At 54.0% G+C, this 20,974-nt stretch overlaps 1 protein-coding gene across 10 annotated transcripts in view; it reads right to left on the reverse strand.

The window, feature by feature from the left end:
• Positions 1-10,330: 10,330 nt before the first annotated feature.
• Positions 10,331-20,974, reverse strand: part of TNS1 (tensin 1) — a 252,557-nt gene continuing 241,913 nt past the window's right edge. For all 10 annotated transcript variants that reach the window (XM_039493617.1, XM_039493616.1, XM_039493614.1 and 7 more), the window contains 3 exons: positions 20,660-20,728; positions 19,479-19,511; positions 10,331-16,807 (listed from right to left, as the gene is read on the reverse strand). In XM_039493617.1, coding sequence (XP_039349551.1) covers positions 16,663-16,807; positions 19,479-19,511; positions 20,660-20,728 — 247 coding nt within the window. In that variant the 3' untranslated portion in view covers positions 10,331-16,662. The remainder of the gene's footprint in view (positions 16,808-19,478; positions 19,512-20,659; positions 20,729-20,974) is intronic.

Raw genomic sequence — 20,974 nt, forward strand, 5'->3', positions numbered from 1 at the left:
GTCTTGGAAAAATAAGGAGCTGTCCCGGAGACTGGTAAGAATCTTGTGGTTGTTTGTAAATGTAGGACCCAGTTGATCAAAAAGCCAATCTGCCACTGATAGCCTGTACAACCTGCAATTAGAGCCTCCGAGCCACCATTCTGTACAAGGGCAGAATCACAATCACTGGCCCTGAAGAAAAGAAAACAGTGTCGAACGTTAAACAGAAGTTACAAAGCTGCATTTCAGAGTCTGCATAAAGGTGCCCAGAGTGTCAGTGGAAAGGAATTACCCCATTACATTGACAGAAAACAGGGATCTGCTAGGAATGTCCTTCGTTCGCTTGACGGTTCCTATAATTAAATAAGCGGCTAATATAATAAGCATTTGAGCTGCCCCAGTCTTCAGTCAGCACGTGTCTGAAAATAATTGTAAGTATGTCGTAGCCATTCGGTAAAGGCGGAGGGAAGTTTGTAATAACCTACCATAAGACTAAACGATAATGATGCTAGTGCAGGTTTTTGCCTTGATAGTGCGGTTTACCCCCTATGTCCCAAAAGAGGCAGAAGCCTGGCCTCTAGACGAGCGAGGAGAGCCAGGCAAGCCCAGGGCGTTCAGAGAGAGAACAAGAAAAGCCCAGTGCATGGAGAGCGAGGGACTGATAAGGGACGTGTTGAGGAAAAACATGAACCAGAAGCTCCCGGGGAATCTTGGAAAGGAAATGGGGAATTAGCTGCTGAAAAAAATGCAGCGGTTTATGGCGTAAGACAAATGGGTTTCTGCCTCCCTTTGCAATTCGCTCCCTCTCCGAGGTGAGACATAACGATGTCATTCGAGAACAGCTGGAGTGCAGCCTGCTCTGCTTCCCAGGCAGTGGGAGAGGCCTGGGAAAGGTCAGCCACCGGGTAGGCGGGTGGGTGGTTTGGGACAGTGGCGGGATTACTGCAGGGCTCCCCGGTGAGCGGGAAGGAATTTCAGGAAAAGCTCGGAAATCTCACCCTCCATTTGGACACCTGAGCCAGGAGGAGGGGGGCCATTTGTCTTCTTCTCGCTGCCGTTCTCCTCTCACATATAATTCTGGAGGGGGATGTTGTGTGTGAGAGAAAAGAACCGTTCAGCCAGACGCTGGCTGGTATGGTCCCTCCTGGCAGAGAAAAGCCAGAACCCAGCAGTAATGAATATAAATGGGGGTTCGTTATCAAGCCAGACCCTGTCCTTTTCTGTTTCACTAGCTCGCCAGCCTGTTGTTCCTTTTGTCACCCTCATGGAAGGGCCTGCCAGCTACCTAGCACAATAGCAAGACCAAACTCCCTATGGGAGAGTACAGCGTGTGCATCTCCCTCCGGAACAAGATGGTCGCCGTCTCCGCAGGCAGGGAATGTGCTTAGACGTTTACAGGAGTGGCTGGGTGATGCAGATGATGAGCAGTCACTAATGATCGGGGAGTTTGGCTCCGGTACTACCAAGTGCTAGGGGGTGCTGTGCTGCTGGAGGGGCCGTTTTAAGGGTGAGATGTAAAACTTAGGCCTTGACATCAGTGTAAGAGTGGAGCGTTAGCCCAGGTTCCCTGCCGCATTTCAGCTCATTTGGTTAAATTCTGCCTACCAATTTCTCCTTCGGCTACGGGATTCCTCCTCATTTCGTGTCTGTGCACTCTATGGGCCGTTGAAGTGGTAGCTGACTAAGGGAAAACATGACTACCACAAATTCTCTGCAGTGTCAGGGGCGGAGAAAGCATCTTCTCTCCTCTTGTGGGTGGGATTAGCAATGGCATGGAACCATGAACGTGGCTTTAGAATTTAAGGATTTATGGAAAAATCCTAACCTCCTTGTAGCCGGGTGGTCACCCGCTCTGGCCCTGAAGAGGTTAAAATAGCCCTGGGAAATGAGGGGGGGGAACAGGGCCGGCGCTTCCATTTAGGCGACTGCCTAGGGCGCCAGGATTTGGGAGGGCGGCAATTCGGCGGCGGGGGGTCCTTCCGCCTCCAGGTCTTCGGCGGCAGGTCCTTCACTCGCTCCGGGATCTGCCGCCGAAGTGCCTCGAAGACCGGGAGCGCGGAAGGACCCCCCCACCCGCCGCAGAACTGCCGCCAACGACCGGGAGCGCGGAAGGACCCCCGCCACAGAACTGCCGCCAACGACCGGGAGCGCGGAAGGACCTCCGCCTAGGGCGCCAAAAACCCTGGCGCCGCTCCTGGGGGGGGGAAGCAGCCATGCCCCAATCAGGCCATAGCTGACCATATAAAAGGCTGTGGGCCAGGAGCTCAGGCAGTCTCTCTAGCTGTGGAGAGAGACGGGCCTGGCTGTCTGAGAGCTGAGCCGGGTACCTAGAGTGGAGCAGGGCTGGGGGAAGGCCAGAGGAGCGGGGGAGCTCCAGGCTGGAAAACCCCCAGGCTGCAGGCCTTGGTAAAGGCCGGAAAAGGTACTGGGGTTGCAGAGGTGCAGCCCAGGGTAGGCAGAGGCAGCAGGTCCAACCCCCGCATTGTCAGTGATGAGTGGCTCACAGACTGCAGTCCGCCCCAGGGAGCGGGGGCTAGATGGTGACTGGCAGTAGCCACTGAGGCAAGGTGGGGTAGAGGGCTGGGGGTCCCCCAGGGAGGGGAGACCCAGAGACTGCGGGGGTATTGCAGAGGACAGAACCCTGACGAAAGGGGCACCGGGATCCGGGAGGGACGCGGGGGCCTAAGGCAGGCAGGACATCAGCCAACAGAGGGCGCTCTGGAGCTGGAGAGCTAATTCCCGAGACAACCAGCAGGTGGCGCCGTGCCAGTGAGCCACCGCCTCGCTACACCCCTGCAGCCCCCGCCTAGCTACACTGGGGCTAGGCCCTTCCCCCTCATGTGCTAAGGGGGCACTGCCCCTCCGTGGCTCTGCATGCCACACCCTGTCCGAGGGCAGCGTACACCCCGAGAAGGACGTTAGCAGCGTTTCAGGCCAGTTTGCCAGCAACGTAAATTACTGCGCGTCCCTATGGAGCATACCACCGAGAGTGGCACCTCCTGAGCTCCGCCCCTTCTGCCTGGCCACTCCCACCCAAAAATGGAACTTTTTTTTTTTTTTAAATAAGCATGGCAACATTTGCAAACAAAATCCAGTCGATTCTGTGACAAGTGCATTACTTGTATCTGTTGCTGGCTGGGTTGGCAGGTGTCTGGTTTTCGACTGGAACACCTGGGCAAAAAGGGACCCTGGCAGCTCCAGGAAGCACCACCAACCGGGCTGTTAAAAGTCCGATCAGCCGTGCTGAGGGTCTAAAGCAGGGTAGGCCCTACCTGTCCTGGCACCGCGCTGCGCCCTGGAAGCAGCCAGCAGATCCAGCTACTAAGTAGGGGGGCCATGGGGCTCCACACCCCAAGCACTGGCTCCGCACTCCCATTGGCCTGGAACCGCGGCCAATGGAAGCTGGGCGGGGTGGCGCCTGCAGGCGAGAGTAGTGCGTGAAGCCTCCTCCCGGCCCATCCCTCCCAGGAGCTGGACCTGCTGGCCGCTTCCAGGGGGCAGTGCAGAGCCTGCCTCAGCCCCGCTGACTGGGAGCTGCCTGAGATAAGCCTGCACCCCCGACCCCGAGCCCCAACCTCCTGCCCCAGCCCTGAGCCCTCCCAAACTCAGAGCCCCCTCCTGCACCCCAAACCCTTCATGCCTGGCCCCAGCCCAGAGCCTGCACCCTCTCCCACACCCCAACTCCCTGCCCCAGCCCAGAGTCCCCTCCTGCACACTGAACCCCTCATTTCTGGCCCCACCCTGGAGATCGCACCCCCAGTTAGAGCCCTCACCCCCTTCACACCCCTGCCCCAGCCCAGTGAAAGTGAGTGAGGGTGGAGGAGAGCGAGCCACCGAGGGAGGAGGACTGTAGTGAGCAGGGGGCGGGGCCTTGAGGAAGGGGCAGGGAAGGAGGGTTCGGGGCAGGGGCGGGGGCTAGGGTGTTCGGTTTTGTGCAATTAGAAAGTTGGCGATCCTAGCTGCTGAGCATGGCGCAGGATTGCCCAGAGATGCTTGAGAACTCCATCTGAACAGCTGTGCCATAGAGGAGAGGGCCCTTTGCTGCCATCTGGTGATGGGCATGGGGAATTGGCTGAATGGGGCAGGCCTCATCTGCATTTCAGTTGTGTGTTAGTTTGGGGTGTTTTAGTTAAAATACAGATAAGTGTTGAGCTTGGAGGCAATCAAATGCTATTATCCCTGTTTAGAAATGAAAGGGCAAGAGAGCTGCACCAACTCCACCTGGGGTGAGATGTCACCCTGACCATGATATGATAGGGTTGGGCATGAGTGCCTGGAGAAAACAGATATTCACAGAGAAGAAAAAAGGAATCTTGTTTTCTCTGTGTTTTGTGATAAGAAGCTGATTAAAGGTCTTAGGTATCACTGATTTGTCTCTCAAAATTTAGCAGAGAGGTGATCTCAAGATGGTGGGTGGCTTTGGGGCAGCGGGATGGGGTGAGGTGGTGGAGAGAGATAGATTAAGGTGGCTTGAGCTACAGGAGCAGTACAACTGAAAGTCTCTGATATGTCCCTTCTGGCCCAGCAATCCAAGGTGAAGTCACTTCAGGTGGTAGAGCCCTCAGGGCAGCCCAGGCAGCAGTGAGATGGACATGGCAGAATACTTGAACTTGGCTAGCCCTGGACATGAGCGGGGAGTTGGGAGGGAGGGCAGCGACTGGAACGCATTAGTCACTCACAGCTGAGGTGGGGGACTATGGCGAAGATACTGGCAGGGCAGGGTTGAGAGTCTTACTTCATAGAGATCGTGTCGGCTCCACAGGATGGGGGAAGCCCCCGTGCCCGACCCCGCTCTCCGGCAGACGTGCCAGGCAGGAGGAGTGGGAGAAGCCCCAGGGGAGGGTCCCCGGGAAGGGGCGGGGCCACAGGCATAAGAGTTGGGGAAAGGTCACCCACTTGCTCTGGCCCAATGAGGTTTATGTTGGGGGGAGAGGGGAGAGATCTCACACACACACACACACATACACCCACCCCAAGGTGGCCTCCAGCCCTCCCATGTGCATCAGTTGTCCCCACATGTATTTATACCTCTGCACCCTCTAATGCGCCTCTGACCCCTCACTTTCCACAGCTGCAACCCCCACAAGTGTCTGCCCCCCCACAAGCGCCCTGCTCCAAAATCCCAATGTGTGTCTGCCCCATCCCATTCCCACCCCCCACCCCAGGCTCTGGCTCCCCTCTCTCCTCTCAGAGGCTGATCCTGAGGGCCTGGTCTCCCCTCCAGTCTATGGGGGAGCACTGACTCCCCCACAAGCACAACAAGTGAGAGAGACCGAACCCTGCTCCCACCCCGCACTCTGCCGGCTCCCGCTCAGCCTGGGTGGCTCCTCCCCCTGGGCGTGGCTTGCGTGCCCATGGGATGTGGAAACGCCCTCTTGTGGCCACGGTGTGTGGTGCAGTGTCATGCGGCGCCTAGTGGGCCGGTCCTCAAGGCGGCTGGTTTATCAAGCTTTGCCTTGTTTCCACGCTCTGTTCTTGGGAGCTCGCCTGGAGCTGCTCCTCGTTTCTCACCTCTGTCGTTTGGCCCCCAAAGGGCTCAGTCCGCTCTGAACCCCCCACCCCCTCCAAGCGAAGGCTCCTTCAGTGCCACGTGGAGGGGGTTAAATCTTGGTTCGCATGAGTGGGTGATGTGGTGCCCTCACTGGGTATGGTCTACACTGGGATTAGAAATCTGCAGCAGGCCGGCGCCAGCTGCTTCAGGCCCACGGGGCTCCGGCTAAGGGGCTGTTGAAGTGCGGTGCAGATCTCAAGGACCCTTGCAAGGTCCAGAGCCTGGGCTGCAGCCCGAGCCCAGCGTCGACATTGCAATTAAACAGCCCGTCACCCACGTAAGCTGGTGCGGGCCAGCCCGGGGGGTTTAGTGGCCATGTAGCCACGTGCGAAGGCGTCCGAGCCACCAGCAGCAACAGCCTTTCAGAGACAGGCTGGACTCCCAAAGGCCACACCAAGACACAGCTGCGTAGCCAAGGCTGGGTAAGGACTCACCTCTGGACAATGGGGCTCCCACCCCTTCCCTCAGGAGACTGCCGTGCCCTGGCAGGCCCTGGATGAGACCAAAGAACTCAGCTGCCCAGCTGGATGGTTCCTGTTCGCTCCTCATTCTACCTGAGTCATTGGGACCCCTCCTTCCGTGTTTCCAGCCCTTCCGCTATTTCTGGGGTGCTGGGGGTCCCTGAAAGCACCGTGCACTTAACCGCTGTCGTTCCCCGGCCCTGCGTCACGCAGCCTTCCTGCCAGCAGTGCAGGAGTCCCTGGCGACACGCCAGCTTCTTGTAGGGTTAGCATGGCATGGCTCCCCCCAGGGCCAAGCAGCCCTGCCCCAGCCTCTCGGCTTGCAGTCACTAGGGAACGGCGAGTATTGACCAATAAACAGCCCCCTAAATATACTGTTTACGCCGAAGAGAGTTTAGAGGGAGGCGAGGTATTTTTAGCGCGCCTGGGCGACGCTAAGTGCCTCGGCGCAGCAGGGCTGACGCCAGAGAAGCAGCCGGCGCTTTGGCTGACATTTATCTTATAATTAACCGTAATCCATCCTGGGAGCCCAGTTCTTGCCCATTGCTCTCAGGCATGCAGCCTGCCGGGAGGAAGCAGGACCAGCCAGCCAGGGGAGGCAGCTAGGAAGTCTGCCTGTTACGGCAGCTCTGACTCGGTTGGTAATGGAGCTAGGGTGACCAGACAGCACATGTGAAAAAATCAGGACGGGAGTGGGGGTGAGGGTAATAGGAGCCTATATAAGAAAAAGACCCCAAAATCGGGACTGTCCCTATAAAATCGGGACATCTGGTCACCCTAAATGGAGCAGCGGCCACTTGCAGAGCAGTGCATAGTGGCATTCACCAAGCAGGGAAGGGACCTGGTCAGGCAGGCACTAGACGTGGCTAACGAATAGGCTGGCTGTGCTTTCACCAGCATCGCGGTCAGCAAATCGGCGGGGAGAACCACTCACCCAGAGGGCCCGTGCTGGCCAGTGGCCTGTGAATAACACCATAACTAGGGGGGCTGTGCAGAGACGGGACACGCCGCTTCAGGGAGGCTGGTGCGATTTCACAGTTTGTTTTCATTCCCTTTAGGAACAAAACCTGACCATTTTGAAACAATCCACAAAAGCAAATTCCAGAAAAAAAAAATTGTTTTGGGGGAGGGAGGAACTGGATCAACCTGGTTCATTTCAATGTTGACTGTTTCTTTTATAACTGATACAATTTAAAAAAAATCAAAGTGAAATGTTGTTTTGCAAGGGTAACATTGAATGGTGTTGTTCTGAAACTGTCACTCTGGGCCTTTGCATGGCAGAGTAGCTTTTCTCCTTTTGCGTCTTCGAAACAAAATTGTGGCAAAATCGACACGATTTCCCAGAGCGTTTCGATGTTGACGGCACTGCCTTCTCCCATGGAACGCTGACGTTTTTCTGACCAGCGCCAATCGTTAGGGTTAAAGAGACGGCGGTTGCAGGCTGCAGATGATGGCCCTTGGAAACTCCTCTCCGTGTTCGCAACCAGAACTCTGGAGCAACCACAATAGACTCTCCCTCCTCCTATCAGACACTCAGCCACACCCGCTGCCCCCATCCCCTGAAGCATACATTATCCCCAACCGCAGAGGAGATGGAGCAGAAGAGGCCTCCAGTTGAATGATTAGCAGCATGCAGCATGGATGGGACTGTATAGTGGGAGGGTAGCTGACCCCTCACTGTCCTTTCTCCGGTGCCATCCACCAACCTCTTCCACCAGAGCAGGCTCCTCCTCCCAGGAACGGGATGGCGCATGTGCACTGCTGGTGGGAATCGGTGATAGAACCTGTGACCTTGCACGGCTCGGTCCCAGGTTCAACTGAGGTCCACGCTGCCCTTAGTGATGGTTTGGTGGCCTCTTGTGTAACGTGAGCAGGACACTGGGAATGAGCTGAGAAACACCAGCTCAGCTCTCACATTTAGCACTTAGGGGTGCAGGCTCGTCGGAGAACGCCAGAGGGGAACAGACACCAGGGGGTGAGGGAAGCCTAAGGAAAGGTGCGAGGGCTTTTCCAGGGGGTGGCGAGAGGCCCTGCCTGCTGCTGCTGCTGGTCGCCTGCAGAAAAGCAGGAGACGCTGCTCTCCCAGGCTGGCGACCCAGTTTCTACCCCCAGCACTGAAGCCACTTCACGTAAAGGCAGGTGCGATGCGATGCATCTGCACACGCCAGCAGAGGGAGCCTAGGAGGTGCGATTTGAAATCCACCGGCAGAACACCACGCAGGCCAGTGTGCAGACAGGTGGTATGTCGGCTGCCCTTCGGCCAGGGGTGGCGAGTGAAGGGGTTCTTTTGTGTATCAGTACCAACGGCAGCTCCCTTGCCTGTGTGCCATGATCCTACCCGAGCGCCGAGGCTGCTGGGGGGTGGGGGAGACTAACAGGAAATGAATCAATGGCACAGATACGGTCTCCGCAGAGTCCTGGAGGATACAGCAGGGAAACTAGTAAATGGGGGAGTACCCCTGGCTGGGCTCTTGCTAGCCTGCTGAGGTGTATTTTCCCAAGGCCAAAACCTAGCAGCAAAAGGGTGCCCCGAAATGCTAACATGCCAGCCTAGGCTGACGGGCACAGAGAGAGACAGATGCTGCAGCAGGGACGTCCGCTGCCCCCAGCCCAGCGATGGACGTGAGGGGAGCTCACAAAAACATGCAAGGAAAGACTGTATCGGTAAGACCCCATGTGTACAGGCCCTTTGCTCTACATGCTGTGTACCTCTGGGGGGATAAAGAGGCTTTTGAGTCACTGCAATCAGCCGCTGGCTAAGGCTCCCGGAGGAAAAGGCTCCCAGGTACCAGACCCAGCTGGGCCTATAGGGAAACAGGGCTGGAGGGGGAGGTGCGAGAGCCATTTCAGAAGTCATAAGACCTCACCGTGGGTGGGGTGCAGGAGGCCAGGCCTGGCACCTCAGGGGTGCACTTGAGAGGGGCTGAAAGGGGCATGCCTGGTAACTATGACCCCAGGTTATTACTCTGCCAATCTCAGGCATACACCCTGCCCCATAGCATCCACGGCGCTCGCGAGGGCAGAGCCCAAGCTCCTCAGAGGTATTTAGGAGTCTAACTCCCATGGATTTTGGTGAAGCGCTGGAATGGGTGACCTAGGGAGGTGGTGGAATCGCCATCCTTTGAGGTTTTTAAGGTCAGGCTTGACAAAGCCCTGGCTGGGATGATTTAGTTGGGGATTGGTCCTGCTTTGAGCAGGGGGATGGACTAGATACCTCCTGAGGTCCCTTCCAGCCCTGATATTCTATGATTCTATGATTTCAATGGAAGTTAGAAGCCTGAATCCCTTTGAGGATCTGGGCCTTAATGGCCGGAGGGCCCAGCAGGGAACCTTCACGGCAGGTACAGAGCCTGGGCAGCTCCGTCCAGTTCTCCTCCACCTTTTCCTTCTGGTTGGCCCTGGCTGTGGAGCGGGGAAATGAGGGAACATCCAGCAGGGGCAGTGGGTCAGGAAGGGAGAAAGCGGAGTGGGAGGGTGTAGCTAGCAGGGGTATGGGGAAAGGGAAGGTGGAGAGGGTGGCTACGCTGCCTTGTGGGGAGAAGGACGGCTGCTATTAAAGGTAGGAGGCGCGGTTATGTGGAAACTTCAGGGGAGTGTAGGCGAAGTGTGTGCTTGGGGGTGGGGGGCAGGAGCCGTGGGAGCCACTTTGAGGGCCCGGTCAAACATCATGGCATTACGTTTACTCGCAGTATGTTATTTAGCCACCAGATGCCACTGAGAGCTGAAGCATTCCAGGCAGGGTGATGTCCCTGGTAAACACAGTGAGACCATGCTGGAAGTCAAGCCGCACAAGCGACTGTTTGTTTCTGTCTGTAGTTGTAGCTGTTTTCTTTACAAGACGTCGCCCGTTTAAGAGGGACTATGGATCACGAATCATTACATCCCCATGCACCCGCCCATGGCACCACGTTTCCACCTAGGAAGGGGAGAAGCAACTGAGGCAGGAGCAAACACAGTCACCATATAGATTTCCCTGTGCAAAAAGAACAGAGCATTTATTCCTGCACTCCCTTAAATTTTGAGATACAATTCCAGCGATCCAGACCCCGAGCTGGCATTCCAAGCAACAGTATATTATATATAATTGATTCTTTTATCGCTTATAAAGCCATACAATGAACTGCAAAGAATCAGCCCTCTGTACAAAGGAGAGGAAAAACGGCTAGGGGAGGGGTGTAGTGCACATTCACACATGGACAATGAGTAACACAGGTCGCCTTTATACAGTGACAAAGTTATGGGCACAAAGATGAAAAATATAAAGTATATTTCCATCGCTATAAATACACCGAAATGGGAAATCGCTTTTTCCTCTTTTGTGTTTCATACATTTTTAAAAAAAAAACCTGACATGATGCAAATTGAAGGCAAGTTATTTTAAACTGGTCGTTAACACTGATTAGCAAATACATTTGTAACATTCCCAAATCGACAATGGTAGCAACACAACAGCAAATGAAATATTGGAAAAAGAGAGTGATTTTTTTTAAAAAACAAACAAAAAAAAACAACCGAGTTAGCAAAACAAAAAATACCAGCCCACTTTGCTGCACGATTTTCCTGTCAGTTTGATTAGCAGGTTTTTAACAGCTGGATTATTTATGAGGCTGAGGGTTTGTTTAAATAATACTTTGCACCCCTGCAGTGCCTTTTAAAGGAGGCACTCCATGTGCTTTCCAAACATTCACCTCAAGGATTGAGGATCTGCACCAGTAGAGCCAATGGGCGTTTTGCCCTTGATTTCAGTGAGCGCAAGATCAGCCCCAAATCCCAGTATGGGGGAAGGTGTTGGGTGTTGTGTCCATATTGTAGATGCAGATTCAGGTGACTCAGGATCCAAATTGACTGCTCTGACCTCTAGTTTGGGGCAGCTCATTGTACGGGGAGGGAGGGGAGGAGTCAGTGCCAATTGTGGCCCCATTATGTTGATGAATGTGGGGGAGGGCGTGAGGCTTGTGTTATGTTGACTTCTCTTGTTGTATGTGTGTAGTTCCTGTTTGCATTACCAGAGTTGGGGGCGGGGAAGGAACAGAGTGAAAAGACACCAACCAGTGCAGGGCAAATCTCTAAACTCGTTTGGTTCCGATAAGCTCCCAACAGTTCAATTCCTTCGCCCAAGTCTCGTTAAGCCGAGAAACTGGACATGGGAACCTCACAAGAATGTGCTGGGTTCTGCAGGGAGAAGAGCTCCAATCCCAGCCCCAGCCAGGAACGGGAGAAGAGGGCATGGATGCAGTGGGGAAGGTTCTGCGTTTACTGAAACTCAGAAACGGTTCAGTTCCAGGAATGGACGCTGTCTTAAACTGATTCTGGTTTTATACCAACCTTCACCAGAGCTCCAGGAGAGATCCCAAAGCCTCGCTCAAGTGTTTTGATTCTGGGTTATTCACTGATCAACGCCATGATGGCCAATGACGCGCCGTGGACGTAGAGCCAAAGTTGTCTGAAGTTTGGGGTGGTGTTGGTTAGCCAGGTGGTAAATAGGGAGCTAGGCACAATTTGGATCCAATCCCATGAAAGGACGTTTGGAATGAGGGATGACAATGCACTTAGTGGATGTTTCTATATTTAAGATTCTGAGTCTTAGGGTACGTCCAGAATAACCACCGTATCAGCAGGTAGCGAACGATTTATCGGGGATCGATATATCGCGTCTCATCTAGACGCAATATATCGATCCCCAAACGCGCTCCCTGTCGACTCTGGAACTCCACCGGAGCGAGCGGCGGTAGCAGAGTCAACGGGGGAGCCGTGGCTGTCAATCCTGCTCCCGCGTCGACGGGAGGTAAGTCGAAATAAGATACGTTGACTTCAGCTACGGGTATTCCCGTAGCTGAAGCTGTGTATCTTACATCGACCCCCCCTCCCAGTGTAGACTAGGCCAAAGCTCATAAATCAATGGGAAGACACCTGTTGACTTTAACAGCTTTTCGATCAGAAGCCCAAAGACATTCCAATTTCCCTTTCTGGGGGAGGTGGGGAGGGAGTTCCCTGAGCAGTAAGATATGGAGGAGACATATATAGCAGTTTGTTTGAAATGCCACCAGACACAAGCAACCATAGCATGTTGCTTGGTCTCCGGGGTTCTTTAACGAAGAAGGGGTTTGAGAAGGGAAGGCCAGGAGAGGGGTGACGAGAATTGACTGACCTGCTGCTGTCATCACTCAGTCTGCGGCTAAAGAAATCAGGATATCTTGTGTCAACTATTTTAAGAATCTCCGACTCTACTGGAATATAGAGTTATATAAAATTAACATCAGCTGGGCGCTCCGGGAATCAGAGCTTACTAATGCACACAACAAAATCGCCAGCAAAGGGGTTCTTGGTGGGGAGGGGAAAAGAGCACATACAATCAATTTACAAAACAAAACAAAACCGGCTGGGAAAAGTGCATTTTAAAGGATATCTTTGGCAAGAATATATGCAGTTCCTTGTGCATGGAGTAGGTGTGAGTGTCTGCGTGTGTGTGAGAGATACAACATCCGCTGCTGGAAAAAACGGCAGTGTGATTATTAGGATACATCCGCTGGGATAAATTGCATCAGCATCAATCTCAAATACTGTGACTGCATTTTTAAAACACAAAGAATCTTCTCGGACCCTTTAGGAAAGAAAACGATAAACCTTGGCCAGTGAAGCCAGGTTTTTGCCTGGCTTAGTAGCTTCACAGAGATCAGTGGAACTACTCCGATTTACACAAGCTGATGGTCTGGCTTGGGAAATCAGGGATTACAGAAAGAAGTTACCCATAAAATGCAACTGTTGTTTGTTTTTTTTAAAAAGTCTTAAATGGAAGCTGGAAAACGCCTGCTTATGTCATTTGCAAGATGATTAGCTTTGTGTTAAAAATATAATCAATAGTGATTGTAGCGTTAGAGATTTTGACAGTCTAAAGCTTCTGTCTTCAGCTGGTGAGTTAGCAACGAGCCATTGCCAGCCACAGCTGGAAGCAAGTGTTCTGTCATTATCGGGTATCTGCTGTGATCGTTTTATAGACGAGATTGCTCGATGCCTTAATATGGGTTCATTTTATGGGGAAAAATATGCATTTAATGCTCAAGCCCCAATTTCCGGGGCAGGACAGCAGATTAAAACAAAAATAATAAAATTAGCTTTAGCTGTGAGAAAAATGAAGTCTGAAAAATAGAGACTTTCAAAAAATATACCTTTATATATTTAAATATCTATAAACACAGTGTTTGTCTAATCGGTTAATGGCAGGGTGAGAAGGTTACAAGTGAGGGGTTCCTCTTGCTTGAATTTTGCAGAAGGAGGGCATTTCTTTTTAACAACTTAAAATAAAAATATCTCAACGTCCTACACAGCGGGGTGGGCAGGAACACAGGGCCCTGGCGGACGTCATGAAGTGACCACTCCCACCCCATCCCAGTACCAGTCGCCCAACACCTCCCTGACGCAAATCTAACCCTCATCCGGTCTCCAGAAACGAAAGAGCCCTCCGCACGCTCACGCAGCTGTGGCCCTGACACACACACACGCTCACACACATCCACGCACGCCGCCAACCCTCACGTCACTTGGCAACGGTTTCAAACTCACACGCCTCACATGCTAATTTGCTCCAGGCGCTAGCAAATTTCCATGTTCAACAGGGAAAAGGGGTGGGGGCTAGAGGTGGGGGACCAATCATACGCGTTGCTCCTTGGGGGGGCGGGGTCTAAAGGGGCACTGCGCTCTCTTGCCCATGTCACTGGTATAACCAAAATAAACCACGTTCGCCTGTTACACTCTACGGTGAGTTATACGTACAGGAGTCTATATGTGGACAGGGTGGGGGGCCGTATATAATGGAGGAGATAAGATACACATAAAGCAATATGGCAAAAAATAAATATTTTTGTGTAAATTTAACCCTTTTTAAAAATTTGATTAGCTTACAGTATTTTTCAGTATATTTCATATATATATTATATATATCAGGACACTGCCTCTGTATGAGAGAGCAGAATGCTCTGGGGGAATCCAGGTGGTTGCAATATTTTAGCTGGTTTATAGATCTTGGGTGGTTTTTGGTTTTATTAACAGCCTGTATCACATAACCTTGCACTGAAATGTGGCACAAACAAGGAAAGGCCTCTCTCTCCTGCTTCCCCCATCCCCTAACACCTCTGACCATATCTGAGCAATTCAAGCTGGTAACTGCATTTCCCAAAAGCTCCAGAAAGATGCTTGGGAGATTGGTTGTCAATGCAAATTTTTAGGGTTCCCCAGAGCTGGGTGCAAGCTGTAGATCCAGGGAGATCTGGGTTTGGAATGCCCCCAGAACTGGGGAGTGTTTGGGCTTGGGGGTGGGGGGGTGGTTGTTCATAGCTTGGGTCTCAGCTCTAGCTTGAACTAAGCATTAAAAAAAGAAAAATACACCCCTAAGATTTACCACCCGGGAAGAACGCATTGGCCCATCCAATCTGCTACGCTGCCTCCCGGGATTGGCCAATACCAGCTCTGTCAGAGGAAGGTGTAAAACTAGGGTGACCAGATGTCCCGATTTTATAGGGACAGTCCCGATTTTGGGGTCTTTTTCTTATATAGGCTCCCATTACCTCCGACCCCCTGTCCTGATTTTTCACATTTGCTTTCTGGTCACCCTATGTAAAACCTACATAATTTTACCTGGCCAACTACACAACCACTCCCCAGGGAGAAGGAAAAACATCTCTTAACTGCCTGGACTGTCCTCTGGGGGCTCCTATCTCACCCGAGCTACACGGAGCCAGATGTTAACGACAGATCGCCCCATGGGGGCCCGTGTGGAGTCAGGGAGAGGACAAGAGCCCGGTATCTGTGGGTAATGCATGGTTTTACCGCACCATTTTGTTCCCTATGGAAAGGCCCAGGCAGACAGGAGACCGTGGCGGGATTTGCAAGGCTGGGAACTTGGTCTCATCCATCCCCATTTGCAAGGCTAGTCGCTCTCTCTTGTGAGTCAGCATTTCAGTGCAAGGTCTAGGGCCTCTGGCCTCCTGAAGCCAAGGCAAAGCTTACACCTCCTGGGTCGTTACTAAACTACCATACATTCAGAGCTCCAAGCCACCGCAGGGCAGAGCATCTGAGGCCCAAATCCGGCCATGAGATCTCTTGGCTTTTGGATCAGCTGAAAGAATCCGGCAGAGCCAAAGCCGCCCACAGACTGCAGGGTCTTTTCTTTTAGTGGCCTCCAAAAATGCCTGAGTTTTCTTTATACTTATTTGCCTTTCGCGCAACCAAATGTCCATGCAATGAACAAATCGCTTGTACGTCTACAGAAGGAGAAGAGAGCAGGCTCGACCAGACCTGCGTCCGCTTCCGGTATGTTGGTCTTTAAGAGAACACGTGACAGTCTGCAGGCGAAAATACAGGGTAAAGGACAGGTACTGCAGGCCCCATTGTATATAGGCCAGAAGATCTTTCTGGTGAAGATGATCTTTGGAAAGCATGCTCCCGAATGCAGTTAGTGAAGGGCAAACTGCTATGCAACTCGGTGCGTGTATAAGAACTGCCTAGTGTGTATGCGTCACCACCGCCCTGTACTGGATGGAATCAGAACTGCGCACCGATGTGTCATAGATCCCATACCACTAACCAGCGCGTCCCCTTTCGCTCAAGTGGCCTAGTCCTGTGCTTTTTGGAGCAGGAGGATCTGAATTCTCTCCCTTCTGCTGCCAGGCAATCCTGACGGGCTGTGGCGTGCAGCACAGAGAGCAAAGGGAGTTGCTAGGGGGCTACCGGCTTTATATAAACCCCGCTGCTGGGAATGTACATGTATGACACATCCCCACACACACTTCATATACACAGGAGTTGCAGACCTCAGAGAAGGGAAGGTTAAAAGGGATATTGACCATCCTTTTTTTCCTGCCTGATCACTTGAGCACAGTGGTTTTCAACCTGTTTTCATTTGCGGGCCCCTAAAAAATTTCAAATGGGGGTGCGGACCCCTTTGGAAATCTTAGACATAGTCTGCAGGCCCCCACCCACCCCCCGGGGTCTGCGGAGCACTGGTAGAAAACCACTGCTCTAGCACATAGGTCATAAGGCCAGAATGGACCACTGAGATCCAGTCTGACCTCCTGCGTAACACAGGGCAGAGATCTGCCCAGAATTCATTCTTGTTTGAACCAGAGCAGATCTCTTAGCAAAACATCTCATCTTGATTTAAAAATGGCCAGTGATGGAGAAAGCCCACCACTGCCCTTGGTAAGCTGTTCCAATGGGTATGGCCCCAGGGAGGGGAGGTGGGGGCGGGAGGGTCCTGCAGACCTGCCTTTTGTTCGATCAGTTAGCCACGGTTATTTAAAACAAACGACTGACATTTGCAAACAGAGTTGCTGGTTTTCAAATGGCAGGGCCGTGAACGTTCCCACTATGACCCGGGATGAATTCACCACTTGAAACCCCCAGCGGGGATCCTGATCCAAAAGCCAACCCGGTTCCACTCCTCCGACTCCTGGCCGTTGCGCTGGTCACATTCCCTGCGATGGGAAATGCGCTGACATCGCTTCCTTTAGTTTTGTTTTGTTACGATTGGGTGAGGGGTTTTTTTCTTCCACAATTCAGACCGTTTCCCCCCGATTCACTTCCCTCTCCCACAATGCACTTCCTCGCGCTCCTTCTCGGATCAACTCCAAGTCCTTCTCCAAAATTCAAGGGCAAGAACTACCCGTGTCCAGCGGCTCATCTCTTCTGGCCGGAGCCAAGCATGACCCTTGACACGAAATTGACGATGGCGGCGGCCGGCTGGTCAGGATCCTGCTCGGCGAAGAGGTGACAAATGTTGTCCGTTGTGCTTCCCTGCTTCCTGGCCACAAAGCCAAAGAGCCTGTTGGGTCAGAAAGAGAGAATGTGCATGAGAGAGCTGCCAGGAAGCAGAGATCGTGAGACAACGGCATAGCCGGCAACGGGATCCGGCTCACGGGGGCAAGAGAGGGGACGGGGCGGCCCACATCAGAACATCTGGCCCATCTGGATGACAAGCCGCCAAACCACACCCCAACGTTGCCGCCTACACGTGATCACCCACTGGAGAGACCTGATGGCCGCTGCTCAGGATACGCGGCGCATGCTTTGCAGGGCAGTGGGGAACGCACCCTAGCTGGCTCGGCACATGCATCCTCAGGGCCCATTCCGCTTCCACTGGTGCTGATGGAGTTTTTCCCGCCAACTCACGGAGATCGGGCCTCAGCAGGAACATTTCCTTCCCTTCAGGCTGAGATGTTCAAAGCCATCTGAAGGCCTGGGTGCGCTACTCCCATTGGAATGAATGGGGAAGGGGGGTCTGCATCGCAGCCCATGTGTCTATCAATTCTTATGCAGGGCAGCAGGAGTCAGGAGTAATCGGTGTGCGGAAGGTCAGCGACACCGCTGGCACAATTCAAATCCAATTCGGGGACATCGTCTGGGAAGCGGCTATTGGGAAGGGGTAACACCCCTGTGCTGAACTAGGCCGCAGAGCAACCTGCAGGTCCCCGCATCAATAGCTTCTGAAGCCGCATGCTCCTGGGACACCGCGAAAGTGGGTCTGGGGTTGTGTGGCCCAGCCTGGACCCAGAGCTGAACTTCCCCCAAGCCCTGGGTCCAGGGTTTTGCTTCGTGCACTTCAGCTGTCCCCAAAGGGACCAGAGTGGCCACCAGCCTGCCAGTGCAACCGTGTGGATCACTGACCATGGCTTCTCCTTTCCTTCTCCATCCTCCAGCTTTGCCGTCTCCACACCGCACCCCTCAGCGCTGCTCACGCTCCTCTCTTCCCCTCCACCAGCCACTCTCTGCCGGGGCCTTGTGAGCACAGGACAAAGCCCCAAGGGGAGCTGCAGCTGGCTCCTTCCCTCTGAGGACACCATTCCTAGGCGTCGGCACCCACTGGGCCCATCGGCCCTTTCCTGCCTGGGCGCAGCCTGTGCCAACCCCCTGTCTGAGGGAGGCTGCGTTTAAAGGGGAAAAGGCGGGTGGCATGCCCTGATCCTAGCAGCTAGGCGGTGATGAGCAGGCTCTGCTTGGCGAGACCCTTGGGCTTTTTTAAACGTGACTATTCCCTGAAGCAGCCTGCAAAATAATCACGTCCAGATGCTTCAAAGGACAAGAATATTTATTCCCCAGGGGACAGCTTGTTCCCCTGCGGCCACGCCAGACAAGCATGGCCCTGGGGCACGCCGCACATTCAGAACCCCTCCTGGGGGCCAGCCGGGCGTTTCTACGTGGCAATTCATCTCCCCAGACACGGAAGGGGAACGGCAGGTTTGTTGGTCTCGGAGGAGACAAGGGGCGGGAGGAGCCGGGGGATTGTCCGGCTCCGTTAAAATCTCCCTCCCCCTGTACAAACAAAATATCCTTTTTAATTCGAACGTTAAAAGCCAGGTTATAAATACGGGATTGGAGGGGAACAGAATGTTAGCCAGCTCCCTGCCAGGTCATTTCTAATTAGAGAGCGAAAAATCCCGACAGCTGGGGATACTAATTAAAAGCCCTTGGCTAACACAATGACTAAAATTAGTGGGGCCTGGGCTCACTCGAATGGGGTTCAGCTGGCAGCTCCATCCTCCCGTGGGCGACGTAGGGCAAAGGGGCCGCACGGCTGCCCCTTCCCACTGCCCTCGTTCGCTTGGGGACGTGTGGCGCTGGCCAGGCCTGGAGGAGGAGAGGAGTCTACGTACTCCTGACCTCGGGGCTACCTCAGACCTGCCATTAACACTGATGGGAGCGGTCAGGGACCGCACTGTCTAGCCGGGGGGACACACGCCAACAGGACCCCACACCTCGGGGCGTGTCCTGCTGGCCCCGCCACAGGGAAATGGTCTCTCCCTGCAGCCTTTGTTCTTGTTGTGGGTTATTACAGTGTCAGGCTGCAGCGGGAAACGTTTCCCAGCCGCGACGGGCAGCATCCGGCTCTCACAGCAGAACATGCAAACGCTGTAAGAACCAGATATGGGCGCACCTGCCCGCTGGGGGACGGTGACACTGCCTGCAGTCCCGACCCGCTCCAGAGGGGGCACTGACGAGGGCAAGTGCTGGGAGGGAGGGGGGAGAAGCAGGACGCAGTGGCGCGCTCGCAGCGGAGGCGAGCTGGAGCAGGGGGGCGGGGCAGGGCCACGGGGAGCTGCCAGTGGGTGCTCAGCACCCACTAATTTTTCTCCATGGGTGCTCCAGCCCCGGAGCACCCACGGAGTCGGCGCCTATGTCTGTCATGTCTTCCGGCAGCTGCTTCTGCCCTGCTCACCAAGGCCAGAGACAGGAGCCGCTAGCATGCACCGGTCATGTGACCTGAAGGACAGAGCAAACGGTGATGTGTGCCCATTGACACACCCCGTCGGGACGGCTGGTTTTTTTGAAGGAAGAGGCTTGGAGAAGCATCTACGCTTGGCAGGGGTTGATCTGGTCCGGTTTGCCTGTCTGGAGCAGTCACTCAGCGGGTGGCTCGCAGGGCCAGCTCAAAACACGAACACAACCCAACGGTCAGAATGGGAATGGCAGCAAAGAATTCGGTAAGTGGCACTTACTTTGCAGGACCTCCGCCGTCTGATTTAGTCCATCTGCCGGGAGAAAAACAACCCCAGGGAATTACTGCTCTTCTCACCAAGCACAATGATACCAAACTCATCTGCTAGCATCACCGTTTCAGGCCAAGCACTAGCTGGAAAGTCACTGCCCGGGCCTGACTTTCAGGAGCTCTGAATGAGGCCATGGGGGATTGGGGAAACCTCTGAAAATAAGGCGGTATGGCCCAGATCCTCTGAGGTATTTAGGCACCTAATTCCCCTGAACATAAAGTCCTCTAGTCCATTGACGTCTTGGAACTAGATACGAGCCTGTTTCTAAGATCTGCTTCTATGGACTGAACCTCCTACAAGCGCCCCCACACCCACGGGCAAACGCCCGCACCCAAACAAACAATCTCCTTTGCAGCATTGTTTTGATCAGAACCTGACCCTTTTAAGCAGAGACACCAAGCAGGCTCCACCTGACTCCCCAGTTCCCCACTGAGAATGGATCCCTTGCCCAGGAGTGAAGACCAGCTGCTACAAAGATCATGCTCTGCAGATTGTGCTGCCTGAGTTAGGCGCATCGTGCCTGGCTGCAGTATCTGGCCATGACCATATCCTGCAGGGCCCCCAAGAGCATCCTAGGGTGGAAACGGGCTTGGATACTCAACTCTAGCGTTTCCCGCTCGCGAGCACCAATTGACGGTTGGGAAGGAATGTGCATAGCTTTTAAAGCCAGAAGGGCCCATTACTTTCATCTGGCCTGGCTTCCGGCATAGCAAGGCCAGAAAACCTCCCTCAAGGATCCTGCATCCAGCCCAGAACTGGGCAAGAGCAAGAGAGACATCCAGTCTTGACTTAAAAACTCCAAGTGGTGGAGAATTTCCCCCCGGGAGATATCGCCAGAGACCCGAGAGCAGGGGGATGTCGCCTTTCTTGGCAGCACGGAGCAGGAACGACCCATTACAGCCAGCTGGCGTAGACGGATTGCCCAGCCGCTGCTCATTCTCCCAGGGGTTGGTGGCCCCTCCCTTGCAGGCTGCCGGCTGCCTTTGGATTTCAATGGATCAAGCCTTTTTCCTCCTCAAAAGCAAGCTGGGTGTGGTTAGCGAAGGCGTTGACCCGCACACAGACCCAAGGGAGAGGGATTATTTCTCTAACCCCATTCCCACGCAGGGACCTCCGGCGACGGCACTTACTTTCGTTCCTGGGGGTCCAGGTCGCAGTAGGTGACGGTGCTGAGGGGATAATGTCGTCTGAAGAACAATCTGAAACACAAGCAGAGGCCACGGTGAGTGCGTAAGATCAGCCCCTAGGCTCTGCATCCCGCATGGAGCCCCGCCCCGCCGGCTCTTCTCCCGCCACGTTTGCATCCTCCCGCCACGAGGTGGCGTTAACAAGAGGTTGCATCCTCACACAGCCGGGCAATCCCAGCCGGTGCAGAGGCAACGGCGCTGGGTGAACGCGTGACGCGGTGACTTTGCCTTGCCATACCTGAAATAGGGACGGGGGCA

The sequence above is a fragment of the Mauremys reevesii genome, linkage group 11 (assembly GCF_016161935.1).
Source record: "Mauremys reevesii isolate NIE-2019 linkage group 11, ASM1616193v1, whole genome shotgun sequence".
Classification (NCBI taxonomy): Eukaryota; Metazoa; Chordata; order Testudines; family Geoemydidae; genus Mauremys; species Mauremys reevesii.